General features: G+C 37.4%; 1 protein-coding gene across 1 annotated transcript in view; it reads left to right on the plus strand.

Moving 5' to 3' along the window:
* Positions 1-20,624, plus strand: part of ak9 (adenylate kinase 9) — a 123,256-nt gene that overhangs the window by 59,215 nt on the left and 43,417 nt on the right. The window contains exons 19-24 of the mRNA XM_051924728.1: positions 2,184-2,235; positions 5,636-5,757; positions 9,186-9,392; positions 13,899-14,026; positions 14,537-14,746; positions 16,339-16,614. Of these exons, the coding sequence (XP_051780688.1) occupies positions 2,184-2,235; positions 5,636-5,757; positions 9,186-9,392; positions 13,899-14,026; positions 14,537-14,746; positions 16,339-16,614 (995 nt within the window). The remainder of the gene's footprint in view (positions 1-2,183; positions 2,236-5,635; positions 5,758-9,185; positions 9,393-13,898; positions 14,027-14,536; positions 14,747-16,338; positions 16,615-20,624) is intronic.

The raw sequence follows: 20,624 nt of genomic DNA on the forward strand, positions 1-20,624 counted from the left end.
AAGGTTGGTTACTGCTACTGGGGGAAGTTCTGACTCCACTAAAGTCAGACTGGTGAATTTAAAGGCCAGAAATACAAATCATAGTGTTTTTTCTTAAAAAATAAAATTATTAACTCAATGCATTAATATAACAAAAAGTGTACAAAATGTAACAGGTGCATTACTGGATATTTCAGAGCATACTTGGTCATTTGCGGCATTGAGTTTTCACATTTCTCCCAGACGTTTTTCCTTCCACATTTCAAAGACGTTCTTATGAAGTTAACGGGTGATGTTAAAAAGAGCAGTAAGACTGAGTTTGGTAGTGTGAGAGGACAGACAACCATCTTGCGTTGGCTGCTTTCAGTCTTATGCTCCTTGCATATAATTCAGCACCTATGACCCTGTGACTGGATTACCAGGATTAAAAATGGATAGAAGATGAATGAAAGGATAGAATGTTAACCAAAAAAAAGAAGCAACATTCAGCACATTTGTGCAATAGTACAGAAAGCATGGAGACTTCAGGTTCTTGTTACATATTGATCTTTAACTAGCAGTAAGAATTGGATTTTGCATTGAAGGCAGCATGCTGCATTTTTCTTTACTTTTTCAATTTCTTTTGCTTCTTTTGAATTAGTAGCTTAGATTCTGGCCTCTGGTTACTCCAGTCTAATGAAGTAGATTGCCTGCCTAGACTATTTCTAATATCTTCGTCAGCTCTCTCTAAATCAATATTTTAAATAATGCAATGAGTAAGAAGCAATTTATCAAACAAAATGGAGCATACACCGGTTTGCAAACAAATAAGTTCTTTAACATTTGACCTGTAACACTGCAAATCTAGCACCATAGCAAAAGTCAGCATAGAGACAAGACACAAGTTGGTCACCCTGCATCTTCAAGGTCTTGCAAGCAGAAATTTCACAGTGTTTCCCTATGTGCTAATCAAGCTGCTCTGCAGAAGCACAAGCAAGCCAGCAAGGTTGAGGAGCAGAAATACAGTGTTTGGCTACAGAAACTAATTGCAACAAACAAGACATACATTAAGCTTACAACCATTCAAAATCAGTAGATGTCCACAGCACCACTATCAGCTCTGAAATGACGGAAACCACTGGCTATCTGGTACACCTATCTGCAGTAAAGAAGAGTTGCAAAAGGAAATAATAAAAAACAAGAACAGGGGTGTTGAAAAATGGCAGCATGTGCTCTGGACTAATAAATCAAACTCAAGGCAGTTTGTCTCCTGGAGGGTTGGAAAATTGTCCATTAATAAATGTCTGCAGGCAACAGTGAAATTCAGTCAAGGTTCACTACAGTTTTGGGGCTGCATTTCTGCAAACAGAGTTGGTGATTTGATCAAAATCAATGCCCCACCTCACTGCTGAGAAATACAGGCAGATTCTTCACCATCATGGAGTACCATCAGGGAGACATCTTATCTGTCCTAACTTCATTTGTGCATTGTAACAATGACCCCAAACACATAATCAAAATTATGGCAGTAAAAATAGGAACAAGTAATTCTGCAGCAGAGGGCATGGGTCCACAGAACCTTGATCTTAACATCATCAAGCCAGTCTGGGATTACTAGCAGAGACAGAAGCAAATAAGACCAAAGTCTGCCACGGAGCTATAGCAACTATGGAACAACCAGCCACACTTCACTGCGTGCAATTCTGCCTAAAACATGGCAAAGGGTTAATTTAAGTTTTTTGTTACACTTTGTAGCAAGTTTACTGAATAATAAAAAACTATTTATTAAGTAGCATTACCATATGCCTGAATGTGCAGATCATTAACATTAGGGCCCGAACTGTTTAGAAATCATTATAACATCACAGACTTTATTTTAGCAACCATAGGGTGTACTTTTCATTTCTATAACAACTGTCATCAAATATCATATGACATTACTTTCAGATTCAAAATTTCATTCACATTCATGCCGTGCAGCATTATTTCACAAGTGTACAAGATCTTTACACAGTACTATACAGTTGCACAGTGTATCTGAACTTGTAAAGTGTCTTGGGATGGTGCATGCTAAAGTAAGACAATATGTAAAATGATGGTTGAATCATGTAAACTTAAGCACTTAAAACATTTCTGTAATAATGTAATTTACTTTGTTCATAGGAAAATATCTTCTTACTAGATTATATGAGATAAATAAAGTGAAATTGATGCTGCCCTATTAGAAAGACTACAGGAAGACAGAAGAAAGAAACTCATTGAGAAGAAAGAGATAGAGTAAGTACTTCTGTTAGGTGTTGCAAAAATGTTGCTTTGAATATTTTTCTTCCTAGAAAGAGCTAAACTTTAATTTAAAAAGGGTTCATGTTCAATTAATTTGCACAAGTGCCCAAGTATTCTGTAAAAAAATCATTCGAATTCTAGATATGTATACTATAAAGTTCATTACAAAACTAGGCAAGTGGTCTGTAGGAAATTAATTAGAAAATTTTTCTTTCTAAAACTTTATAGATTTCATCAAGGAAAAAAACGAAGCTGTCTCTAGGAAATTCAATATTAAACAGGCAATTTGATCTCAGGGGAAATCACTATGAAACTAGATGTCTTAATACTAAAATATTCATGGAAATTATTGGTGACTGCTTAATGTAGGTCAAGTGTCAATAGATAAATGGCGAGTACCTTATGACAAGTCATACTTGGGAAAACATAAATGTGGAAGAAACTGCTTGCCTTGAATATTCTATACACTTGCTCATATATTCTGTATATCGCACAGTTCCTGCAATATTGTTCACCCATATGTCCATGGTACAAACCTCCCATCTCACCTCATCTTACAATTGCTCTATTGGATTGAAATCTGGGGACTTTTCAGGCCATTGGAGGAAAAAGATGTCACTATCATATTTATGGAGACAGCTTGCAATGATGGGTTCTTTGTAACATTATGCATTATCACAGTGGAAGGATTCATTTAAAACAGGGTATGCTAGACATAAAGAGATGTAAAGTTATTCGTGAAGAAAAAATGTTTAGGCAGTCTGTGGTACTAAAATAATGCTGAATTGGTATTAAGAGGCTTAACACGTGCCAGGAAAACATTCCTCAAATCATTGTAGTACCCTAGCCAGCCTGAACAATTGACACAAAGCAGCCTTGCTTCACAGATTAATGCTATTTAAAATCATGTTTGGACTGTACCATATGTATGTTGCACCAGAAATTGAGATTTAATAGAACAGGTGACATTTTTCTAGTCTTAACTGTCCAGTTTTGGTGATTAACCTATCCACTGTAGACTTGTTTTCTGTGTTCTTGTCTGACAAGAGTGGAATTCTCTGTGCTCTTTTTCTGTTGTAGCCCAAGCATGTAAAATGCCAATACATTTTGCTTTCAATGATGCTTTTCCTCACAATACTATTCAAAAGAGATGTTTTTGTGTATCTGTGAATTTTCTGTTAGTTTGAACTCATCTGGCCATTCTCTTCCGACAAGGTGTCTGAGGAGGGCCCATTCCTGAAAGGCTGGAATTTCCACATCTTGCATCAACAATCACACCACTCTTAGAAAACACCTGGCTAAATGTTTTTCTTGTCATTTTTTCCTAAATATTTCTTGGTACATTTTTTATTATGTTGTTGTTTTTTATATATTCCTTAACTGATATTTTGTATACATTATCGGATACTGTTAGTCTTAGTTGTTCTTTATGTTATGTTCCTTGCTGTCAGTATGTTGAGCCTAAGGGGGCAGGGCCCTTGACAGCAAACCTCTGTGACAGTAGTTAATACTTCTGTTCATCACCTTTCAGACAGCCTTGGTGTCAGAATCACTCTGAAGGCATTAACAGCTGTGTTTGGTTGTACTCCAGACAGGCTTAAAGTGGAGAAAGACAAACAAACTGTAGTTTCCTTTACTACACTACTAGTACGTAGACTTCTCATGCTCAGTTGAAAGAATCTCACCCCACCTCTTTTATGTGAATTTAAATGTGAATTTCCCCTTGGATTAATAAAGTATCTATCTATCTATCTATCTATCTATCTATCTATCTATCTATCTATCTATCTATCTATCTATCTATCTATCTATCTATCTATCTTTTAAGTCAGTGGGTAAATTATGTCTTATACTATTTGAAACTGGAAAAAAAAAATTCTTACTTAGAGGATCTGTGCAAAACTTTTTAAAACCTGGCAGGATTTAATCAATAACATTTTAGAATATAAGAAAAGGATTTTCTTCCCCCTTTTTTTTTGTTCCTACACTTAAAACTTTACTCTGTATTTTGGTCTAGCTCTCTTTCTCATGGGTAGGGGTTGATTTGAACTTAGTTTTGTCAAGTTTGTCTTGCTTGTATGGAATGTTACTTGCTTTTAATAAATTCAATTGAACATTTAAAAAATACTTCTGTTCGTCAGCTATCATCTTGGATTTCGGATTTTTAAAATATTATTGTTTTTTGGTTATGGACTTTTGCTTGGCTTAATGCATTAGATTTCTGCATTTGTTGTCTTTTAGGCATTTTCTTTCATATTCATTCTTCATTTTGTTTGCCTTTTTGAATTTATATTTTGTTAATAAATCATTTTCTATAATTAAGAAGTCTTACAGTTCCCATCTTTTTCTGAATTTTCTTGGAAGTTTGAAAGCCTGCTCCTTTTTTGGTTATCCAGGAGTTAGCAAAAAGTAAAGCATGGAGTAAGAAAGCAGTAGAGTAAGAAACTGGCACTACTTCCAGAAAGGAAAAAGCAGTAAAGGCAGAGAATGCCAGTATGGAAGAAGAAGGGCTACACCAGGGTATCAAAGAGAGAGAGAGAGAGATCACTGCATGAGGGCAGCAATTTTTCACCATAATTCTATAATATGGGATAATGAAACCTTAGAGCTATTTTGATTGCCTGTCCTTTAGTGTCCTTGAGGGCTATCTCTTTTTTTATGCTCCCATCTTTGGCACTTCCAGGACACAAGCACCAGTGCACCATACATGACAAGCTCTGCCACTTCCCAAACTCATCTGCCCATAAAGAACCTTTCAGTTTTCCAATGTGGTTCTAGTTCTCCATGACGCACCAGTGAGGCACCATTTCCTGCTTTATATTTGTACATTTTCCATGTACAAAAATGCAGTTTCTTTTTGTCATGTTTTGTTTTAACAATGCTGTTTTTAAGTCTGTCAGCACTCTAGACTTGTTAATGTAAGGACTTTGTATAACATTAAACCGAATCAAACTGAGCTAGCAGTGGTTAATGCTATTACCTCCCATCAGGAGAATACTCATCCTCTCTCCAACCCATCCTTTTTTTACTTTAGTAAATTTTCCCAATGTCCTTCTGGACCTTTGATCAGGCATTCTGTTTTCCTTCCGCAATCCTGATGCTGATGCCAGGATAGACTCCAGCTCTCTGTGACCTTAACATTGGATTACTTGAAAGGATTAAGCAAATTAAAGTAACATTTAAATTTGCATGAAACAATAGAATGGAATATGGTGAAGCAGATCAAAACTACACAGTAAATAAGAGAGTTATTTATCAGCCTGGCAAGGATTAGATGGAGTGATTTGATGATTTATATTATTTAAGAGTGAAAATCTAGAAACCTGCAGAAAAAGGTGGACATTTGACCTGGAATTCAAGACATTAAAAATAAAAATATCCATATATTTTACAGACAAATGAAACTGGCTGCTGCTGCTTCAGAGGCTAGTGAGAGTTTACAGTCCGATGAACTGAAGCAACCAGAAGAGAATCAGCCAACTCAGCCATTGCAAACTGTGGAAGAGGAACCTGAAGGTAAAACAATGTACAGTACAATGGTAAAATGTTTGATTTTATTTATTTAAATAACCACGTGATGCAGAGAGAGAGAAAAAGACCAGAAAACGATGAGCTGAAAGAATGGGCTAAAACCACACTGAAAATAAAAGGCAGGATTCAGTAACCAGTAATACAAAAAGAACATTACTGGAGCAAAAACAAAATAAAACAAAAATGGCAAAAACATGCTGAAACTCAAAAAAAAAACAAACCTGAAATGAGATTTCCCTAACCAAAAGTTATTTTAGAAGTATTTCTAGTTTTTGTAAATATCCCTGTCACTCTGCTGTCTTTTGTAGGCAATCCTGACGACACAATGCATCACATGACCTCCATATCACGTGACCAGCAACAGGCAATGTAATTGTAAATAATATGGATGAAGTGATGCAAAGACAGTTAAAATATGGTGTTTACCATACCAGAAAGTGTCCAAAATGACATTTCCAAAAAAAAGATAAAAATAAACAACTTCCTTTTAAAGAAATGATCAAAACTGAAATTCAAGACAGAGCCCCCCTTATTAAAGCATCCTATTCATTACAGTTTTTTTTATCTGGAAACATGGAAAGCAGGATTAATCTTAAAGTAACTTGGGAGAACCAATCTTTGAGATGCTGGTCCTGCTTACTTAATGATAGTGAATGGGTATCATGGGGCATGTTTCCGGTTGTCTGCAGTTTAATTATACAAATACCAACATTAGCACTTCAGTATATAACATAAAGATCCTATACATCTGGTTATGCAGGAGTTTAGTAAAAAAAAAATTATAGGGTAATGAAAATAATTGGTATTAGAATCATCCAATTCTAGTAACATGAAGTCATTGATTGGTATCTACCTTAACAAAAACCTAATTAGAGAGAGAGAGATGTTGGGAGCATGCGCTGATTATAGTGTGTTGCCGCACCCACCACATGACTAACCACCCAGATTGGGTAATTAGAGCTTCCCAAAAAAAACACAAAATGGAGTTGCCAAAATAATAAATATAAACAACTACTTTAAATCAAAAATAAATGCAGTATGTACAAAACTGACATTCATGACACATTTGATATCTGATGATATTAGTTTAATTAACAGATACAGAATGTTCCAGAAAAAGTCCTGCATTGTTTTTTTTGAAGTTGCTTGCAATACTTTCATTGACAACATGTCTGGCCTAATGTTACTGTTGACTTCCTGTCAAACCATCATAGGTAAAAAGCATTATCTGTTGTGGAACGTTGACTGGTAATGAAGATGATATATCTTCACAAATTTGCAGACCTTGGTTCTTAAGCCAGTCACATCATCTTTATTAATTTTCTACAGGGATGCAGCTCTTAAGACTCCCAAACGGACAGCCTGTGCCTTATGACAATCATAATAAAAGCAGTGTTGTGTCACTGTCTTAGTGGAGTCTAATGTCCAACTTTGAACAAATTCATTTAAATGTCAAGGATGTGTTCAACCTTTAATGTACTTGTACAGGATGTAAATGATGTAAAGTGATGTAAAGCTAACTACACTTGTAAATTCATGAAATTTAGTACCGTACACATTCACAAATCATCCCATAGTCGCCTGCATGGAATGAATTCATTTTCCTACATCCTCCAAAATATAAGGTTTAGCCATCAGTCAGAACTGACTTCCTAATGTTCCAGTGATTGCTTTTTCTTGGGAAACTTAGTGCAGGGAGGGAATGGACAGACATTGTCATTCTTATCATTTTTCTCATTTTATGCTCACAGATTTTACCAGTTGTTTTACTGTTGTCTAGGCCTAGAAAGGACACATTTGTAACTAGTGATGAAAGACAAAAATTGACGGATCTCATTTTATTTTTTTTTATCTTGGAAACTGATTCCTAAAGTACAAAAAAAATTTATTGGAAGAGTGATCTCCTGTATTCAGAGCACATCTTCCAGCTGTCCTTAAGAATCCACTCATGTGTTCCTTTCACTTTAACTTCTGTTGAATACTGTTCAGAGCTTTCCAGGTATACTAAACACAGACAAAGTTAACATTCACCCTTTCAGCAGAGACAAACAGCATGCCCGAACAACTTTAACCCTGCCATTAATCTTTGTCCTTAGCTTCTCAGAACACATTTTACATCCACGTTTTTGCTCTACCTTCTTTAATTGCAAATACTCTTCAGCTACATCAGGAAATATAACCACAGATATCACCTGTGGGATCTCCATTGGAGGAAATATTTATACAGTAATCCCTCGCTATATCGCGCTTCGCCCTTTCGCGGCTTCACTCCATCGCGGATTTTTATATGTAAGCATATTTAAATATATATACGGATTTTTTGCTGGTTCGCGGATTTCTGCGGACAATGGGTCTTTTAATTTCTGGTACATGCTTCCTCAGTTGGTTTGCCCAGCTGATTTCATACAAGGGACGCTATTGGCAGATGGCTGAGAAGCTACCCGGCTTACTTTTCTGTCTCTCTTGCGCTGACTTTCTCTGATCCTGACGTAGAGGGATTGAGCAGGGGGCCTGTTCGCACACCTAGACGATAAGGACGCTCGTCTAAAAATGCTGAAAGATTATCTTCACGTTGCTATCTTTTGTGCAGCTGCTTCCTGAAACGACATGCTGCACAGTGCTTCGCATACTTAGAAGCTCGAAGGACACGTATTGATTTTTGATTGAAAAACAAACTCTGTCTCTCTTTGTCTGCTCCTGACGGAGGGGGTGTGAGCTGCTGCCTTCAACAGCTTTGTGCCGCGGTGCTTCGCATACTTAAAAGCAAACAGCCCTATTGATTTGTTTGCTTTCCTCTGTCTTTCTGACAGACTCTGCTCCTGATGCGCACTCCTTTGAAGAGGAAAATATGTTTGCATTCTTTTAATTGTGAGACGGAACTGTCATCTCTGTCTTGTCATGGAGCACAGATTAAACTTTTGAAAAAGAGACAAATGTTTGTTTGCAGTGTTTGAATAACGTTCCTGTCTCTCTACAACCTCCTGTGTTTCTGCGCAAATCTGTGACCCAAGCATGACAATATAAAAATAACCATATAAATATATGGTTTCTACTTCGCGGATTTTCTTATTTCGCGGGTGGCTCTGGAACGCAACCCCCATGATGGAGGAGGGATTACTGTACTCTAAACAGACTGTGACTGTGCATATGATTCACACGTAGGAACCTGCAAGACAGCTACACCCTTAGGTTCCAGTACCCATGCCTCACATATTTTAAAGTCTTAGACTGAATCTTTCCCTTTGGGATTAATAAAGTATCTATCTATCTATCTATCTATCTATCTATCTATCTATCTATCTATCTATCTATCTATCTATCTATCTATCTATCTATCTATCTATCTATCTATCTATCTATCTATCTATCTGATAAAGTATTTGTTTTTATTTTAATATATTTTTCTTTTATAGAAGTTACTTTACCTGAAACATGGGAGAAAGGATTCCCTGAATGCCCTGAAACGGACAAATACAAGCAACAAATAAAAATGTTTATGCAGGAATGGCAGATCCTTGAGAGTTACATTATAGGTGCACAGACAGTTCGACTTTCTTATATGGAAATAGCTGGAAAATCTACAGATACTCTGCTAAATAAGGCCATTGAAGAGATGGAAAGTAAGTAACTATGCTTAAACATTCCACTTATGCGCTTTATGTCCTCAATAATTAAAGTGGTAATTGTCTATTAATAGTATTTCACAGAAAAATTGGGTGTGGACAATTGAGACCATGACCATAGTCACAAAAGCATTTGTACCCAACTTTAGATTTTCATAAGCAAATTAGGCAGAGCAGGCATATGCACAATAATGCAGGAAAAGTGCTGGGTTTATTGTAATGTTTAGAATTATAATAAATATTAGAGCACTGATGATGTTCTGCCTAGCATATAAGATAACCTAGGCATAACAAGAACTGATAAAGTTTCAGCAGTAAGTGACAGATTAATTAAGTGCATTGCCTCAAACGATAGTACACATGGCTGTCCTGCTTGGATCTAACTAAATCTAGGCAAGGTCTAATTGCCATACATAGTAACATGGACAGCTTAAATATTTCCCCACACTCCCACACATTCTTTCCATTACCTTCAGTAGTTTTCTTCAGATTTTACTTTGTTTATCATATGTCCTTCCTCATGCCTTAAACTTATAATCCTGTCTTCCACACCAAGCCTGTTTGGTTCTGGTTTTTATTCCATCCTGGGACACCTCTGGGGTCAGATGTCAATTCTGCTACGTCTATGATGCTCTGTTACTTTGTATAAGGAGCTCAGATAAATGTAAATACAATTGCCAGACTCCAGTTACACCATACTGCACTGTCTCCCCTGCTGCAGCTTTTCCGTGTCATTCCTTTTTCTGGCTTAGCATATAATAGCCTATAATTATAGCACTATATGCTTTCTCACTTAGCTTACTTGGTGGATTGTTTCTACCATTGGTCCTGGTCAGTTCTGGTCATGCACTCTGGACACAGAAGCTCTTCATTGATTCTTTATTGTATAGAAATGTAAGAAGACCAAGCAGGTATTCAAAAATCAATTAATGACTAGTTGATTACCCAGTGATTTCGATCACTGAGTGCAAGGGAAAAAAAAATGTAGTCTATAAGTTATTAAACAATAAAACATTAACATTTAAGAAGTAAAGATACATTGAGCACTACTGGAGTGGTTTCGGGTAAACTACATTTTAAAGGCACTATAACACAACAGGTAAGTAGTAGATCCCTTGTGAAAGGTGCTACACGACCACTGTGGTATAGAAATTACATTTTCTATCTGAACATCCACATTTTTGCCTGACAACCTTGCACTACATGCCTGTGATTTACTTGTTAAAATAATTAATCACAAAAGCAACCTTGAATGTTGTGGGGTTTTAGTGACCTGAACTCACCTTAATGTGGCAGTTTCAGCGACAGTCACGTGGACGAATTAATAAAACTTCTCTGTCAGAATGCGCCTGGCTAGTTCCTGTATTATAATATGTTCTGTGGTCATATGTAATTTCTGTTTCATATGTAATTTCCATATCACGTGGTCATACGTAATTTCCGTTTCAAACATGAAAAGAATTTTATATATATAGATAGTATGCAGACCACTTCTCTTGTGAAAAATTTATATCTACAAAAGTATAATGTGAAAGAGCCAAAAGAACAAAGGCAGCTACTACTAACTACAATGGGCATATAAAAATTAAACAGGACATGAAATATAATTAAAATTGTACCAGATTACATACTAAAACCATCCAATCTTAGTTTGCACTTTAAAACAATGAGAAATTAGGCAGTAAAGCCTAGGGTTTTGCAACCAAATTAAGTTTCTGAGAAAAAAAAGTTTAAATGCAGATAGAGCACTAAAACTTTATAGATACAGTGAAGGCAAAATTCCTATAACAATAATGCTAATAGTGACAACATAACATACTCAGACAATAATATACTCAACTAGCTGTGCTGTGCTGAAAATAAAACATGACCATTCAAATGCATTTTAATAATATACAGAAAAGCAAGCATAGACTAAATGTCTTTTCAAGAGGGTGGACCTAAAAGTAGTTTGTTCAGCATTACTGAATGTATTGTTCAGGTTACAATAAAAATCAAAATGAACAATGTCTGCTGTACTAAGAATGTGAACCTAAGAACCCCATGATTAACTTATCCCCTCATGCCACACCTCTTGCCACTATTGGTGGCACCACTTATACATAAAACTATCTGAAAGGAGGTACAAAGGAGTGTGTTCTAAATAGTGCTGGGCGGTATACCGGTTCATACCGAAAACCGTTTTTTATTTTTTTTATGATATGGATTTTTCTTATACCGCAACACCGGTTTAAATTGCCTAAACGACGTTCGGAACGTGGCGCAGCGGGAAACTGTTCAAGTGGGGACCTTTTTCACTGCTACACCGCTAAACACAGATTTGTTGCACTAGGGCTCTTTTTCACTGCTACACCACCAAATAGTGGGCGGTAGCATAGGTATGCCGCACGGTGAAAATGGACAGAGAGCCGAAAAAAAGCAGTCACGTCTGTCCCCTGGAGATGCTTTAGTTTTAAAAGGTCAGATATGTAAATACTGTTTCTATACTACTGGATAATACTGCAAGCCAAGTTGTACTTGTTTTATTTGTTTTCAATACAGTGTAATGTACCTGGGTACTGTGTAATAGTGTGACGACATTTTGACTTTATTCTTGACATTTCCACTTTAATCTTGACGCTTATGACGAGAATAAAGTCGACATGTTGACTTTATTCTCGTAATTTGTCATTAAAGTAGAACATCGTAAACTAAACTTCATCATAAAATGAATATTTAATTTACTAGATTTTCTCAAACCCCATCATAAGTTATATAGCACATTAAATGCTTTGTGTTAAGTGATTCGTTCAGAGATGGGCGCAACTCTGAATGGATGCATAATTAAACATGTATAACGAAGATATTTTTAAAGTTCTGAACACTCCGTGGGCTAAGTTTATAACTAGTTTTAATTTCACAAAGACGTTTATCGTTTGATGATTGGTTATGTGATGAAAGAAAAAGGAAGGATAGGAACTGGGTTTTGGTAGCCTACGTCAGATAGAGACAGCATGCATGCAATAAAGATAGCCCGCTCAGAAGAACATGCATTGAATTCTGTGTTCGTGTCTCCGACCAGCAGATCACAAACCCAACATTTACACAATATTTAAGTTAAACCTGTGCGATAGCTATTCATACATCCAGTTTTTGGAGCCTCGTCACACCTGCCATAAAGTTCTCTACACTGAACATACACCTGGGGACCCCTTACTGCGAGGGAGCAGCACTACCGCCTCACTACCGTGCATGTGTAATACCTGCTTTAATGCATTTCATCATGAAAATGATATCAAGTATTCATTATAAATTTTCAGAAAGCAGGAATATCATGAAGTGAATGGATTCTGTATGGTGATCACTGTCTTCTCTTAGTGCCGAGGAAGTCAGTTTAAGAAGCGTAGTGATTAACCACTGGGCCGGGGAACGTAACACAAAGCATTTAATGTGCTGCATTAACTTATGACAGGTTAAATTAAGTAATTGATTAAACATTGATTTTAGGAAGAAGTTTAGTTTACAACATTCTACTTTAATTATGATGTAAACTATGAGAATAAAGTGGAAATGTCGACTTTAATCTCAACATAAACGGCAAGAATAAAGTGGAAATGTCGATTTTAATCTCGACATAAACGGCGAGAATAAAGTGGAAATGTTGACTTTGTTCTCGACATATACTGTAGTTTGTTTTTTTCTTCCCAGTATAGCTTAGCTTGAAGCAAGGTCCATATTAATGCAGTTTGCCTAAATGATGGTTCAGCTGGTAAAGATGTCATCACCAAGTTGCACTTGTTGTATTTTATTTTAATTTGGTGAATACTGTGTAATGCACCTGGGCTTGAAGTCTTGAAGTAATAGTGCAACTATCAGTAATAATACTATTATTTATTTTATTGTTATTATTTACTACTTTAAATATTATGCAGTTTAATGATGATAAAGTTGTTTAAAAAGTCACTTTAACGTGTCAGTGGACAGAGATTGTTAACATTAACAGAAAGTGTAGTTGGTTTACAAAAAATATTTACTATTTATTCCTTTTCTAAGACATATTCGGTGCAATACAATTTTTGACAAGCACTTCTGGATATTTTACTAAGTCTAAATGCCTCTTTGTATGGTTGAAATTATGTTGTCAAAATTAGTTTGTTTTTGCAAAATTTGTTCAATAAAAAGGTTCTATATTTTGACTGCATCTGTCATGCAATGTGATACCTTCTCCATTAGTGCCACCCCCTTGAAAACTATCACTTTATGGGGCAATGCAAAACTGTATTAATACTTGTGTGCACATTGAAATGTTTTTTTTTTTGTACAATGTACAATACTCTTGACAGTGGAATAGGTTATTCTTAGCCAGTAATTGCAGTGGAAAATGTGGTTAACATCCACTCACGCGTGGGGAAAAAAATACCGTCGAATACCGTGAAACCGGGATAATTTAGAAAAATACCGTAATATAGAATGTTGGTCATACCGCCCACCCCTAGTTCTAATGCAATAAATGTACTCCAATAGAATTTTTTAGGTACAGTGCCTGGGAGATGAGTGATGCAGATATCAATGAAGAAGAGGAAGATGCTGAAGCATTAGCCGCGGAAGAAGAAGAGGAAGGAGGAGAAGAAGAAAATGAAGAAGAGCAAGAGGTATAAACCATATAAAGGACAGTTGTCTATGAACCTCCAATTATGTGTCATTCTTGTTGGTGGTGCACATCATTTTTTTAAACTATTTTAAACTATTTTTTGAGTTGCACTGAATTTATAATGTATTTAATACTTTTATATAACTTACACACCAGTACTACCCTGCAAAAACACCTTTGTTTAGTGGTCTAGTAGAACTACAAGTTTTATTGCGACATTTGTATATCATTGTCTTCTGTAGTGAACACCAACATTTTATATGCAAAAATCTATACTACTAGTTTACATACTGGATATATACAGTATACACATATAATATACAGTATTGTATATGGGTTTTTTTTTCCTGCTGGCTGAAGAGCAGGGTTAGGGTAAGGGTACAGGTTAGGATTAGGGTCAAGTAACCTGCTTAAGGCCCCAAGTGTGAACTTGACCAAGCAGCCATGGCTTACAGTTCAATAGGTTAATCACTTCATCTGTGCTCAGTTTTGCTGAATAACTGTTTAACAGGAAGAACCAGGAATGCTGAAGAGCAGAGAGCTTGGGGAGAGCAAACATTTCTGTCCTGTCACTTTGAAGGAGAAAAATGTCCTGATTCCAAGCACCGATGAAACAGCTGCAAAATACAGAGAAAAAGTATACTATTTTTCTAGCCCTGAAGCCAGAGAAAGCTTCCTTGAGAAACCTGAGGCTTATGTGTCTGACATGGGAACCCTCAAGGTACGTTTAAAAACTTTATAGCAAATTTTATAACTATGCAAAAATAAAGAATAATCAAGTGATTTCCAGTAGTTCTTTAGTAACGACTGTCCTTTTTCATTGTAGCAACATTTTTCTATGTTTAAAGAGCAATAAAGAAAATGCACATTTTGGAGGGAGTATCTCAAACAAACCTGAAAACTGTGGATCCTGCAGTTTTTTATTGTAAACACTTTCACACCTTTCCAATTGTTTAATCTCTTAAGTAATTACTATCACATCAGTATTCCACCCATCCATCTTCCTATCCCAATTATACAGCGTAGAGGGTCACGGTACAATTGCAACCTATCCCAGCAATCATAGGGTTTAAGACAAGAACAACACCTGGACAGAGCACCAGTCCATCATAGTGCCAGTTTAGCAGCAGCAGTTCTCCCAGCCTGCATGTCTTCGGACTTTGGGAGAAAACCAGAGCACCTGGAGTAACCTGAAACACCCATATTGTGTAAGCAAATTCCATGCAGGAAGCATCTGGGATGTGAATCTCTACCACTGCACCACCATGCCGCCCACTTCAGTATTTTTCTAATTCTTTATAAGAAGGCATATTAAATAGCAATGTCAAAGGCACCATCAGTTACACCATTCTAAAACCATTAGTTCTTCAGCTTTCTAGCCCACCATTATTCAAGAGAAGGTCATAGGAAACAGGAGTCTATCCCAGCAACACTGGATACAAAAACTAGTCCTGGATGGGGACCCAGTTCATCAAAGGAAATATGTTGTCACACATGACACAAAAGTGTATTTTAATTGTGTTCCTTTAACTTTCATGTTTCATGGTGAGAGTGGTAGTGGCAAAATGCTAAGCAGAACAGAATAGATCACCCTATCCTCAGCCACATCCTCCTACACCCCCTTGAGGAATTCCCTGATGTTCCCAGCCTAGTTGAAAAGTTGAAAAATACAGTCACTCTAACATGTGCTGGGTTTGCCTCAGTCTTCTTCTAGTTGGCTGTGCCTGGTACACCTCCTATGGAAGATAGTGAGGGTTATTATAACTGCATATCTAAACCACTTCAACTCCAAAGAATATGGAGAACAGAAGGTTCTACTGCAACATCCTCCTATGTTGTTGTGCTATTCATCCTGTCACGGAGGATGAGAACAGCAACCCAGCATAGGGACCTCATTTCAGCTGTTGGTCCTTGAGGTCTAAGCAAGAGTGAGCTTGTTTAGAATTGCCAACTATCCTAGCCTGTATGTATCAAGTAGCATTTATTGTGTGTCCATAGTGTTGTTACTGTTCATAAGCAGAAGCCATTTTGTTTCTCAAAAATGAAAGCAATGGTTGAAGGATAAATAATTTTCCAAAACCACAATCATAATAGTTCATTATTAATGTCATCTTATTGATACCTGGAATGCTGCCACAGCCCTCATCTTAGGTTTGACATCAAGAAGGGTCAGCCCATTCATTGGTTGGTAAAAGGGGTCTCTTTAGTTCTTTTAAAATATATGTATCTACAGTAGTAATTGTTAGTGATCAATCTGGATACATTCTTGCATAATTCTGCAGAAGGATGTGCTTATGCCTTTTTTTCTTTAAGGCTCCTGCTCCAAGAATTCTACTCCTTGGTGTCCGTGGCTCTGGAAAAACATCCCAAGGGAGATGGTTAGCAGACAAGTTGGGAATCTTCCACCTTCAGTTCAGGGAGAAGATGCAGGAGCAGTTACTTCCCAAAATGCTGAAAAGAATCGTACCAGGAGATGAAGAAGAGTTTCAAGAAGAACCATTATCATTAGAGCAAATAACTGCACAGGCAATTGAGAGTATTGATGCACCTCAGAAAGAGGCAACTGATGAGAATCAAGAAACTACTCAGGTATGTGAGTAAAAAAGCAAACTAAAGACAAGTCAGCTGTACAGGTGAGCTGTTAACACGATATGTAAGAAAAAAAAAATCTGTTAGAATTATAATTAGTAATGTAAGTGTAAAACTTGAGGATTGTCTCACATTTAGAATTCTCTATTTAAGTTCTTCAACATGTCTGTTCTCCTAATAATTAACTTCACATTTTCTATTTGGTCTTTTGGACTAATGGCATAGTTGTGGCTATTGTTTCAAATAAGAACGTTAGAGCAGTTTTAATGAGAATGGGCCATTTAATCAAAAAGCTAACCAATCCTATCCACCTGATTTCCCCAAAACAACATCAAGTTGTCCAAAAAGTCCTACAGTGCACCACACTACCTGGTCACTTATGCCATGTGTCAGTGGTTCTAATTTACTGTTGTTTTTATGAAATGTGACCTTAAACAACTTCCATGTCTCCCATTTTCTTGTTGAATTTTTTAAAGCAACATTCACTTTATAATTCCTTTCACTATTTTGAACACTGGTATCTTGTTTCCCCTTATCCTCTATTTGGTTCAACTGACAAGATTCTGCTCTTTTAGTCTTTTTACATTTTGGGTTTCATTTTTTGATTCTGTTTTTTTGTCACCCTTATCAAGTCCTTAACATCCATAGTGACAGGGAGATATATTTGCATACTGCAAACAGTGCTACATACAGTATATTTGCATGTCACATTGTGAATGGTAACAGTTGGAGACCCTCTAAATTTAACATTGAATAGGCCCATACCATTCTGCACTACATGATACCAGGCTCTTGTCTGTGATTTGCTCCTGGCTCCCTTCTTATTACTATTTTTGTTATTCCCCAATTCTTTTTCCTGTTAATTATTTTCAATTTTCTGAGGAGCCAAAAGACATGGAGCTTAATATGAAATCTTGGCATCATTAAGGTTGCAGTTAACTTAGGGATATGAAAAACTCTTCAGGTGTTTGCTGTGGTGTCAGTTTGCTCAGGCATGTTTTTCCCTAGGCTCCCATTGCTTTAAGTTTATCTTATTTTTTCAAAAATTCTTGGTTTTGACTTTTGTCTTTTAATGCTTATTGCTTTTAATGTGTCCCAAATTCTTACTTTCGTTTGGAAATTTTAGACTAAGTACAATTAAGAATTCAAGCTTTTGCTTTGTTGTTTTAAGAAAAGGCGTATGATGAGTTGTATGAGAGGTTGGACATTAAAGGGAGAGAAATGGACCTGTACTAATTGGGTACACAGAGGGACCGAGCTGGGAAAGATGAGCAGCAGAATAGGGTGATAAAGGATAAAGATGGGAACGTACTCACAATCGAGGAGGGTGTGTTGAGCAGATGGAAAGAGTACTTTGAGAGGCTGATGAATGAAGACAAAGAGGGGGAGAGAGAGAGAGAGAGAAGGTTGGATGAAGGAGAGATAGTGAATCAGGAAGTGTAATAGTTTCGCAAGGAGGAAGAAAGGACAGCTATGAAAAGGATAAAGAATGGAAGGGTTGTTGATCCAGATGACACACCTGTTGAAGCATGGAGGTGTTTAGGAGAGATGGCAGTGGAGTTTTAAACAGACTGTTTAATGGAGTATTGGAAGGTGAGAGGATGTCTGAGGAGTGGAGAAGAAGTGTACTTATACCAATTTTTAAGAATAGAGGGGATGTGCAGAACTGTAGTAACTATAGACGGATAAAACTGATGAGCCACAGCATGAGGTTATGGGAAAGTGTAATGGAAGCTAGGTTAAGAAGGAAGGTGACAAATAACTTTCTGACTTAACTTTCTCAAACTTATTCCAATGAAACTGAAGTGTTACTGGTAGGTCCAAAATCCTGACTTTCTAAGGCATTCAGTTTCTCTATTTCTGTTGATGGTACACTTGTCAAACCTGCTCCTGTTGTCAGAAATCTTGGTGTTTTGTTTGATTCATCACTTAACTTTGAGTTACACATTAGGTCTCTTTCCAAAATTTCATTCTATCATCTCCGTAACATTGCCCTCCTCCATCCATTTCTGTCCTTGTCTGATGATCAATCTCTGGTTCATTGTTTCACAATGTCTCGTATTGATTACTGTAATTCCCTCTTCATTGGCCTCCCTGCAAAATCTTTACAGAAGCTACAGTATATTCAGAACTCTGCAGCTAGAGTCCTCACCCACACAAAGTATTTTGCTCACATCTCCACTGTTCTCTCCCGGCTTCACTGGTTACCGGTTCCATCAAGGATTAAATTCAAGATTCTGCTTCTCACCCTCAAAGCCCTACATAACCTTGCCCCCCTCTACCTCACTCAGCTACTAGCTCCTTACACTCCTTGTCGCTCTCTCAGGTCCACAAGTAGTAATCTCCTACTGTCCCACACACCAGACTCTCCACCTTGGGAGACAGGTCCTTCAGTGCTATAGCACCTCAACTCTGGAACTCTCTTCCTCAGTCTCTCAATCGCAACTGAAAACTTTTCTCTTCTACAAACTTTTGTCATCTGTGTAATTTTTTTTTTTTTTTTTTTTTTACTCTGTATGTAAAGCGACTTTGGGTTTGTGAAAGGCGCTCAATAATGTAACCTATTATTATTATTATTATTATTATAGTGAGCAGCAGTATGGTTTCATGCCGGGAAAGAGCACAACAGATGCGATGTTTGCTCTGAAAGTGTTGATGGAGACATATAGAGAAGGTCAGAAGGAGTCACACTGTGTTTTTGTGGACTTGGAGAAAGAATATGACAGAGTGTCTAGGAGTTGTGGTATTGTATGAGGAAGTCAGGAGTGGCAGTGAAGTATGTAAGAGTTGTACAGGATATGTACGAGGGAAGTGTGACAGTGGTGAGGTCTGTGATAGAAGTGATAGAGGCATTCAATATGGAGGTGGGATTACATCAGGAATCAGCTCTGAGCCCTTTCTTATTTGCAGTAGCAAAGGACAGGTTGACAGACAAGATTAGACAGAAGTCCCCATGGACTATGATGTTTGCGGATGACATTGTGATCTGTAGCGAGAGTAGGGAGCAGATAGATGAGACCCTGGAAAGGTGGAGATAACGCTCTACAGAGGAGAGGAATGAAGGTCAGAAGGAACAATACAGAGTACATGTGTGTAAATGAGAGGGAGATCAGAGGAATGGTGAGGATACAGGGAATAGAGCTGGCGAAGGTGGATGAGTTTAAATACCTGGGATCAGCAGTACAGAGTGTGGAAGAGAAGCGAAGAAGAGAGTGCAAGCAGGGTGGAATGAGTGGAGAAGATTATGACAGACAGGTACCAGCAACAGTGAAAGGCAAGGTCTACAAGATGGTAGTGAGACCAGCTATGTTATGTGGGTTAGAGCAGAGTTCTCCAACCTTTTTTCCCCTGAGAGCTACTTTTACAAAATGAAAATGGCAGAGAGGTACTCATGTTTTCTAACGTTTATTCTCATAGCTTATTTCAACCCAAACAAACTGAATAAGCTTGTTTTGCCTGAACATTTGCAAAATGTTGGTGTCCACAACTCATATTTTGCATTAAAACATCATAAAAAATATTTAGATCACCTGCAAGTGCATTTTGTATGTCTGTGTGCATTTTCTAGTGTATTTCTGTCATAAGGCACTATATATGCACCCGACCTGACACAGATTGACAACGGAGGCACATTAAAATAAACCAAAAAGAATTTATTTTCCTTCTTCAGCTGGGGGTCCTTGTCTTCCCCATGTCCCTCAGCCACAACACAGTCCCACAAAACCACAAGCACAAATAAACTCCTCAAGTCCTCCACTCCTCCTTGGCAGCTTTGTCTCACTCCTTCCAACACTGGCTCCCGGAGTGGTGGCTAGTGGCTCCTTTTATAGCTCACCCAGAAGTGCATCAGGTGCTTGACCACCTGCTTCCGATTGCACCTCTGGGTGTGGCTGAACTACAGCCCAGATGGGCCCAGGAACCCCAGCAGCACCTCCTGGTGGCCACCCCAGATTCCAACAGGGCTGTGGAGAACTCCATCTCCCATGGAGCCCTGCGGGCATCTGAGGCAC

Source organism: Erpetoichthys calabaricus, chromosome 3 (assembly GCF_900747795.2).
Source record: "Erpetoichthys calabaricus chromosome 3, fErpCal1.3, whole genome shotgun sequence".
Lineage (NCBI taxonomy): Eukaryota > Metazoa > Chordata > Cladistia > Polypteriformes > Polypteridae > Erpetoichthys > Erpetoichthys calabaricus.